At 37.6% G+C, this 10,080-nt stretch overlaps 1 protein-coding gene across 1 annotated transcript; it reads left to right on the top strand.

Annotated features, from left to right (window-relative positions):
* Nucleotides 1-343: 343 nt before the first annotated feature.
* On the top strand, nucleotides 344-1,676 carry LOC145799518 (uncharacterized). Its single transcript, XM_082889110.1, has 3 exons — nucleotides 344-702; nucleotides 802-844; nucleotides 1,371-1,676. Exons 1-3 carry the CDS (start codon nucleotides 344-346, stop codon nucleotides 1,674-1,676), a joined length of 708 nt encoding a protein of 235 aa, XP_082745236.1.
* The last annotated feature ends 8,404 nt before the right edge of the window (nucleotides 1,677-10,080 follow it).

Genomic DNA, 10,080 nt, shown 5'->3' on the forward strand with positions numbered 1-10,080 from the left:
TTCATCCTCCACCTTCGCCTCATTCCCCTCCCTTGCAGGTATACTCTCGCCGCCCTCGTGCTCAGCCCCCTCCTGCTACCTCTCTGACTCTTGGGTTAGGTAATTCTTCCCCTTTACATACATCTCTTTCCCTTCCTCGTCGTAATCCTCCTCGGGATCGACATCCCTCCAATCGTTAGCGTTACCTGTGTAGTACTGATCATCTTATTTCCTAGTTTCTCTCATATACTAGGGTTTCAGACTCATATCATTCTTTCTTTGGCAAGCTTAGTCTGAGTCTATTCTTCGGTCTGTGTCTGAGGCCCTTCAGAATCCAAAATGGGTGGCGGCCATGCAGACTGAAATGGCCGCTTTAGAACAGAATCATACTTGGGATTTGGTTCCTTTACCTTTTGGCGAGAGTACCGTGGGTGGCAAATGGGTCTTTGCTATTAAGTACCTACCTGATGGTTCCATTGACCGTTATAAGGCCCGCTTAGTGGCCAATGGTTTCACTCAAGTTCTTGGCAAGGATTTTGGTGCAACGTTTGCCTTTGTTGCCAAGCTTGCATCTGTCCATCAACTCATCTCCCTTGTTGCATCCTATTCTTGGCCCCTTCATCAGCTTAATGTCAAGAATGCCTTTCTACATGGGGATCTTCTTGAGACGATTTATATGGCCCCTCCTCCTGGTTTTCGAGCTGAGCGGAGTATTCGGGGAAAGTATGTCGACTGAGCAAGTCTTTGTATGGCTTAAAATAGTCTTCACGAGCTTGGTTTGGTCATTTCAACTCAGTCATCATCTCCATAGGTTTTGTTCAGTGCCATTCAAACCATACGTGCTTCATCCGTCGTAATTCCACAGGTCAGTGTATAGTCTTGTTGGTTTATGTAGATGATATCATTCTTACCGGTGATGACTCTATAGGCATTGATCAAGTAAAACGGGATTCGGGACACACATTTGATATTAAGGATTTGGAAAATCTCAAGTATTTTTAGGGATTGAGGTGACTCACTCACGGCAAGGGATCTACTTATCTCAAAGGAAGTATACTCTTGACTTACTTAAGCATACTTGTATGTTAGGGTGTAAACCTGCTTTTACTCTTATGGATCCAAATGTCAAGCTCACATCAGAGTCTGGCGAATTACTAAAGAACCCAGGCATATATTAACGTCTTATTGGGCGTCTCATCTACCTGACCAATACTAGACCTGACTTGACATTTTTGGTTAGTGTGGTTGGCCAATTCATGCATGCACCTCATACAAAACATCTTGATGTGGTTCATCACATCTTGAGATATTCGAAGACCTCTCCTAGCTTGGGATTATTCTTCACAGCTAATCCTTAATCTGGACTCTTCTGTTTTACTGATGCTGACTAGGTAGGATCTAGAACGGATAGGCGTTCTACTTCTGGCTTCTATACCTTCTATGGGGATCATCTTATATCATGGAAAAGTAAGAAGGAAGCAATTGTTTCTAGGTCTTCTGCAGAAGCTAAGTATAGGGCCATGACACAAGATACTTGTGAGATTCTATGGCTACGTTCTATTTTGGCAAAGTTGAGATTTAAGGAGACTGCTCTTGTGTGTTTATTTTGTGACAATAAGTCTGCTATTATACTGTCTTCTGATTCTATCCTACATGAGCATACTAAGCATATAGAGGTTGATACACATTTCATTTGAGAGAAGGTTCGGATTGGTATTGTGAGACCATCCTTTGTCTCTTCTTCTCAACAGTTAGCAGATATGTTCACCAAGTCTGTAGGCCCAACATTACTCTAGTCGTCTATCGACAAGCTGAGTTTATTGAATATCTTCACACTAGCTTGAAGGAGAGTGTTGGAATTAGGAAATAGTGATATTATAATTATGGCAGCATTAAATTAGGAAATAGTGAATATTGTAATTATAGTAATGTGTATAAAATCTGTAATTGTGTCAATCACAAATTTAATGCCTTTTTTATTTTCGTTTCTTATTTTGTCCGTTTCTTATTTTGTAATATTGTTTCATTATAAATACAAGGCTCTACCTCATTCATAGATAAGCTAAAACAATTCTTTTCATCTTTTTTTCATCACTTCAAATCCATGAATGATGTCGTAGTGGTCAAGAGGTCACTGTTGCTCATGGCACATCGGGGTGGAGATTAGAGTTGGAGGACTCGTATATGGGGTCAGCGCTGGAGCACGCCTTTGGTTTCATTTCTGCAAGATATGAGTTCGCCGTCGCTGCTAGAAGCACATTATCGTCTCGGCCTGTCTTCATTTTCTTGACCACACAGATCTAACCCCTAACTTTTCTCTCTAACCAGACATGGCGGTGAAGAGGTGTTCAATGGCGAAATAGCTGGCGATATGGTGCCAGACGAAGCTGACTAGTAGGGTTATCAAGAAGCACATCAAGAACCAGAGCACTGGTAATGAGACCCTTATCACCGACGCCATGGCTTCCATCTCTAGTACATCAAGAATTAGAGCACTGGTATCGAGATCTGAGTTAGCCGCCGCCAGATCTTCCACCACTGTCCTCATTTCGTCCTCGACCACTAAAATCGAAAAACCTCTTGTAGATTTATATATATATATATATATATATTAGGGTTTTAAGATTTGAGATTTGATCCAAATCTGCTCTCCTTTCTTCCTCAACCAACTATCACCGTAATACAAACCCTATCTCTTTCTCATTTCAGAGTTTTTTTTTCTTCTTTTTAATAGATACGAATCCTTTCTCTATCCTCTCTTTTTGTTTTATTTATTTTTGTTGTTTTTAGTTGTTGTTGTTGATGATGATGATGATGATGATGAATGTTGTTGATGAGATCTGTAATGGCTCAACAAATACGGGGAGAGAGAAAATGATTTCAAAGATAGTGGATTCATGAACATATATTTTTGACAAATATAAAAAAAAAAAATTAAATAGATATTTTTTTTTAACAGTGGATATTATCTGTTCAAATAAGTTAGAAATGAGAATTTCATCAGATAGAGATAAAATGAAAAAAGAGAAAGGTAAAAATACAACAGATAATAAAAATTTAAATAGATAAGGGAAAAAAATTGAAAAATAGTTAAAAATTTTGAACAGATAGACATAAATTTGAAAAGATAAAAAAAATAGGTTATGAAAATTCAACAGATAGATACAAATTTAAACAGATAGACAAAAAATTTGAATAAATAGAAAATAATTTGAATAGATAAATATAAATTTGAACAGACAGTCAAAAAATGTCAAACAAATAAAAAAAGTCAATAGATAAATTAAGGAGTAAAATTGAAAACGAAATATCCTTCCAGAACAATAAAAAAACTTCTTACCAAACTATTTCACAAAGTGTGAACTTTTCACCAACAAAAATATCCACTGGACTTATGCTTTATACCTTTTTATCTTGGATTTTTCAATAATTTTATCTTTTTTTAATCTCCAGTGCATAATTACTTGCTGTATTCAAAAACTCTTTTATCTAGAAATAATAATGCTACATCCAACCAATTGGGTAACCCAATACCAATCCCCAATGATATGGCAAGCACTCATTTAATTATTTTTATGTTTTAGTGGGTTTCTAAGTGATGTGACTCATGACTAAGAGGTGGACAAATGTCGGGCCAAGCCGGGCCGGGTTCGGGCGGAGCGAACACTATATAATAAGGAATTTTGTATTTGCCCAAGCCAGACCCGGCTCGGTCCTAACATCGGACTTTTATATTTGCCCAAACCCAACACAAAAAAATAATTATAAATTCCATGGCCACTTAGCGAGCTATATGTTAAGACATCACTAGGGATTGGCTTAGGGGTACAAAATTAAGGGTTCAAAACACTTTTCTAATTTTGCACCCCTATATCAACCCTAGTGATGTGTCATAAGTCATATCACTTGATAACCTTATTAAAATATAAAAATTATCCCATGAGTCCTTGTCATGGTTCGGATTGGTTTGGTTTTGAGTAAAACGAGGACCAATCTGTTATCTATGATTCCATAAAAATTGGAACCAACCCAATCCACTTAAATCGTGAAACCAATCCAAACCAAACCATTTAAACATGATTTGGCTCAGTTTGGAACCAAGGATTCACATAATCTATTAACAAAGAAAAATCATATAACATTTTCATTTCAACATTAATTTGTTCATAATTTTTCAAAACATAAACATGCATATTGTTCCACTATTAATTTAAATAAATATAATATCCAATTCCACAACAATAAATATAATATCCAGTTACATAACAACAATAGCAGCAGCCATCACCAAATTCCAAATTCCCAAAAAAAAAAAAAAAAAAAAACTAAAACGAAAACTAGTTCCACCATTACACCATTACAAAATTAAAACTAAAAAATAATACAAAAATAGAAACAAAGCGGCTGTTGCACACACAGAGAAGAGAAGAGAATGAGATGTTATGAATTAGGGAAATTCTACTAACTCTTACCATATGCACATCTAAGTTATGCCATTTTCTTCTTTAGTTATGACAAAAAAAAAAAAATTTAGTTATGACCATATTTAAGTTATAACTCATGAGATTTTTTGTTATGCCTCGTATGTTGTTTGGTTAGGATTTCTTATTTTTAATTTTTAATATGATTAAAAAATTATGAAATTATGTCACTTTATTCTTTAATTATAAGGTACATATGGTATACACCTTTTGAGGGGCGTGTACCATAGTCTTTCGTAAGGAATTAGGGTTTTGGTTTTATATATAAGAAGTAGGATAATATTTATCAAGGGCGTATGATATGAATATAGTCTAAGTTGCATACAATTTAGATCCTATCTGGAACCATGAAGTGAAATATAGAATGGATCCGCGAGGAACGATTCCTCAATTCTCCAATCCAGAATCGAACCATAGATTCAAAAATCTAATCTAAACCTACCAGATTGAACTGAACTAGTTCGGTTTGCATATTTTTCGAATTCCTTACTCAGCCCTACCTTTGCTTTGTCTTGCCAGCTTTTGCTCTGCAATGTTCTTCACTTAGGGTGTGTTTGTTTGGACAGACTAGATAAGGGGCGGATTGCAATTCATTAAACTGTTAGTCCTAGGATACATTGTTCCTGAACTATTTGGTTGGACTGGATCTGTATCCTATGTTTGTTTAGTCATGGGATTAGAGGTCTGGATTGGACTATTCTATTGAATCCCATGTTTGTTTGGGATATTATGGAAAAGAATAAATGCTCAAAAGACTATTTTTCCTTTTGAATTATTTACTAAATAATAGGAATATTAAATTTGAATTATAAATTTTATTTAATTTTTTTACTAGAACATTTAGTTTTGAACCAAATGTTTGAGGTCTACTTTGAATGTCTAAGGCTTTTGGGGTTTGCTTTTTTTCACTGTGAATTATGAATTTGGATAATGTGGTTTTAGATTAGGGTCATCTAGAATGTTTATTCACTCATTTCTCTTTAATTACTATTTTTTTTTTGTTTTTTTGTTTTTTGTTTATATATATATATATATATATATATTTATATTATGTATGAGATAATTTTAATTTACTCTAGTTTTTTCTCTTCCTATTCCTCCCCTCCCCCATTTTTTTTCAAGAGGTTTACCTGGTCTATGTTACATGGACTCGAGTGCGGGTATCAGGTGCGGGTGTGTATCTGGGGGTTGGACACTTCAAAATTAAAAATTGAGGATACATGAATATGGATCCAAATGTGGATACGGGTGCGGGGATAGGTTAAATAGTTATTTTAAAAATATATTTATTATATGAAGATGGGTTAAAAAATGTTGACCCAATAATTTTTTTTATAAATAGAATCAAACATGTGGATAAGTCATATAATAACCCATGTTATTGTTGAATAGAGTTTATAAATAGGCCCAAATATTTGTTTATTTATTTGGATCCAACCCATTAAGGTTTATTATAATACTAACTAGCCAATAGGTATAAATTTTTTCTTTATTTTTTTGGGTCCAGCCCATTATAGTTTATAATATTAATTATTATGATACAAATCAGTGCCCAAACTTTCTATTTATTTATTTGGGTCCAGCCCATTAAGATTTATAATATTAACTAGCCAATAGCCCAAGCCTTTTATTTATTTATTTGGTCCAGCCCATTAGGTCCAGCCATTAGGGTTTGATACAAATAAAAGGAGCAGCAGCAACAACAGCTTTGACACAATGGGTCTGTCTCACACGCACATCAACAACACGATGGGTCTGTCTCCTCTTCGCTTCTCTCTCACATGCACAGCAACACGATCGGTCTGTCTGTTCTCTCACACACGCACAACATGATCAAGAGAGATATCGAGGGAGAGAAGGAGATTGTGATAGAGAGATGGGAGGAGATCGAAATAGAGAAGAAGATCGAAAGACATGATCAAGATCTTGAGCTCATACACAAATGTAAGTATCTCAACCCTCTTCTTCCTTTTTGATTAGTCGTGTCCGAGAGAGGAGAGGCAAATCCGACACAGATCCCACACCCACACCTGTGTCATGTCATGTCAACACGGGTACTTCGCCCCAAAGTGCCGAGTCCATGTAACATAGTACCTGGTGAATCTGAGTTATTTTTGTTATTTCCATGTAGAGGTCTTGCATGGTTGTTTTTGCAGAAGTGAACTTTAGACATTTTCTAACTTCATTGTTGTTCAGTTTTAAATTTTCTCTATTTTTCTTTTATTGCGCATGTGAGTTGGAGAACTTTGTAAATTAGATATGTTGTTCAATTCCATTTCAAGTCCAAGAATAGTCTTTTAGTTAGAAAATGTGGGAGAAGAAGTTGTTTATAAATCTTTATAATCAAGATCCAAAACAGGTTAAAAAAAATCAAGAAAGATGTGCCGATAACACCACTATGGCTATCACTAGTCCTGGCTTCACCTTCCTACATCAATGTCTAACATCTATGTGTACATAATTTTATGGTGTTATGCATATAACAACCTTCATAATCCAAAATAGTAAACTATCATGATTTTCACAAATAATAACATAATGCGGAAAATAAATAACATACTGTAGACACCCCATTTTTGACCGTCCTCAAGACTTGGACGTCATCATTCTGAACACTCGATGATCATCCCTGTTCGTGTTCGTCTTGAATTCTCAGAGGTCTCGGTTGCACGCCTTGCCTCAGGATCACTCGACTCGACTGTTTTGTGACTGGTTTTGCACCAAACACTTATGTTTTGCCTTGGGGGGGCAGGGAATGCCTTGTGAGGCATCCTCACACATCACCGGCCATGGCTCGAGGCCACCGGCCAGTGATTTTATACCATCGGCAATATGTATTGCCGGTCGGCATTCTTTGTTGCCGATCGGCCATTTATTTTGTCAAAATGGCAATTTTGGATGGCCGATCACTGTTCATCTACCTTTAATAGATATTTTGTGCCAGCTGTGATAGCTGGCACCCACTCTGTTCCCCTCCATACACGTGTATGGAGGGATTTCCCTCTTTGATGGCTTGTTTTGGAAGCCTTACAAGAGGGAGTTGCCTATAAGAAGAGGCTTCCTCTCTTGGCATTAGGGTTAGAAAACATTGTTAGAGGAGCTCTGGTTCTGGGTTTAGGGTTTTATATCTATCCTATATCTATATCTCTCATTCTCTTGTATTGTGTGTGTTTGTTCATAGTATTACACACAAACACCTACCATTACACCTTCCCTTGGCTATTGAGGTTCTAAGGGATTGTTTTCAGAGTTTTGAAGCTGGTTTGGACCTAAGGAGACTGCTGGTCCACCATTTGTGAAGAGGGTCTACAAGGGTAAGACTTTTGTCCCTTTTTATCCCATTTTTGCATAGCTTTTTAGCCTATCTTGCATCTGTTTTTGAGCTTAGTGTATAACATAAAAAAGTTCTGTTTTTAGGCCCTCTAAATAGTTGTTTAAGGTTGCTTCAAGCTTTGGGGTTGTTTGACCCCTTTTAAGCCTTGTAAGGCTCCATTTTGTGCCATTTTGGGTGAGCTCCGAGACCTTGTAGTTGCTTTCTTAAAAGATTTCAAAAAATATTTTGCGCGATCTTGCGAAGACCTGTGTGGAATCGCTCTTGAGATTGTGCAGCTTAGGATCGCTCTCAGCCTCGAGACTCGACCCCTCATTTTCAAACCTTGGACTAGAACTCAGAAAGTTCAAAGGTCAACTACAATGTGAGGCTTGTGTGGCCAGATTTGAAGCAGCCCGTGAATCAACGGCAAGAAAGTCAGATCAAGAAGATCAGATGTCATCAAAAGAAACTTGTAAATCTAGATCAGAAGCACCCCTGGAACTAGGGGCAAAGAATTTCAAATGTGCTCGAAGAGCCGAAGATGGATTGTTCCACAAATCAAAGAAGGACGCCAAGAATGCCAAATCCCAGAGTGAGGAGGAAGAAAGTATTGCTGAAGAAAAGAACTGAGTTCCGATCCATAACACTAGGGGCAAATTCAGCCCCCCATTGGATGGACTCCTACATGGTCAGCGAACAACAGCCATTCTCCTGGATTTAGATGACTTCGGGATCTCAAAACCATTTGACATGGACAAAGCTACACTTTTACCCTTGAGAGGCTCGCTGGGCCGAAAACCCGCAAGGGCGACCCAGGCAAAAGTTAGAGCAAATAAAAGAAAAAAATGCAAAGAAAAGATACAAAAAAAAAAAAGAGAAAAGAAGAAAAATGAAGAAAATGAAGAAAAAAAAAGAATGAAAAAGAAAAGATAAAAAAAAGAAATGAAATGAAAAGAAAAGAAAAACAAAGCTCGCAAGGTTGAAAACCCAGAAGGGCGGCCTTGGCAAAATTTAGAGCCTAAAAAGTGAGGGTTAATACACGAGTGTACCTAAGACCGAACTACGTAAGGCTTGATTCCCATGTTTGGGATACGTAGGCAACTTCATCTTGAAGTCCAGCCCCCAACGCTTTTAAAGCGACTGTGTCCATATATTGGTTTTGACCATCTTTGTCTTCTCTGTATCCGAGAGCTCGGTTGTGATCATCACTAAGGAGGACTGTTTACAACATGTTGCGGCGTTATCCAGACAAGGGGCAACTTTCCGTTGCTATGAGTCGCCACTCAAACCAGGGGCAACTTTCCGTTCCCCTGCAGTACCATCCAAACAAGGGGCAATTTTCCATTACCTCCGATCCGAGGTTGTGCATCTTGAGAGTAAGTTTCGTGCTCGTCGACCATTGATCGTTTGCAAAAACAGTTTTCGAGAATTTTTACTGAGGTTGACTAATTTTCTCAAAAATTATTTCATATTTTCCAAAACTGGACCATTTTCTTGGACCCAAAAAGGAAAATTTTCAGTGCTCATAACCTGACTTGCATGATTTCAAATCAAAAATCGAACAAGCATGTTAATCTAACTCTCATTTTGGTCAAAGTTGTTTTAGTAGAAAGCCAAAAACAAAAAATGGTCAAAATGATGAACTAGGGGCACAGTTAAGTCAGGCTTCCTGTCTTTCCCCCATTTTTAACATACTCGCCAAGAAGGGCACTCTGCCTGCCAGAAGAAGGCACAACTGAAGTTAACAACAAAGGGCTGAAAGCTCTTTCATCCTCCAAACAACAAGGTATCAAGCCAAGTGTGAAGCACGAACGGGAACGGATCAAGGTATTCCACTCCCTCATCTGGACAGATCTGATCATGTCCAAACTCCCCAACAGAGCATCGTCAACCGATGTCAGCTGCAGATTTGCTACACACCCAGTTGTAGCACGGCCCTCTGTGGGAGAAACTTACTGTTGTGAACAAGAAGAAGAATCTAGCGGAATGCTAGGGGAAGAGCCCACAACTGTCTGTTTATCCATCAACCACCCAGGGGAGGGATAAAAAAATGAGAGATTAAAGAATAGAGAGATGTACGCTGAGAGAAAAAGCAAGAAAAGGGTTTTGAGAGAAAAATCGAGCTTAAGGGCCGAGTGATGTGAGAATCACAAACGGAGAATGGGTGGGAAACAATACCCGAAGAAACAGGCTCCCTGTGCACGTCTGTATGTCGTGTCTTTTGTTTTGTTTGTCTCAAATCTTGTTTTAAGTCGTTCCGAGCGTGTCTCGTTGTGTTTAGGTTATTTTACCTTTGTTTTCTATTTT

The sequence above is a fragment of the Camellia sinensis genome, chromosome 9 (assembly GCF_055761805.1).
Source record: "Camellia sinensis isolate YWXY chromosome 9, ASM5576180v1, whole genome shotgun sequence".
Lineage (NCBI taxonomy): Eukaryota > Viridiplantae > Streptophyta > Magnoliopsida > Ericales > Theaceae > Camellia > Camellia sinensis.

Excerpts from the sequence above, each read along its gene's own strand:
- LOC145799518 (XM_082889110.1), top strand. The coding sequence starts at position 344 with ATGGCCGCTTTAGAACAGAATCATACTTGGGATTTGGTTCCTTTACCT. Across the intron at positions 703-801 it reads GAGCGGAGTATTCGGGGAAA|TGCCATTCAAACCATACGTG; the intron begins GTATGTCGACTG and ends GGTTTTGTTCAG. Across the intron at positions 845-1,370 it reads CATCCGTCGTAATTCCACAG|GTAGGATCTAGAACGGATAG; the intron begins GTCAGTGTATAG and ends GATGCTGACTAG.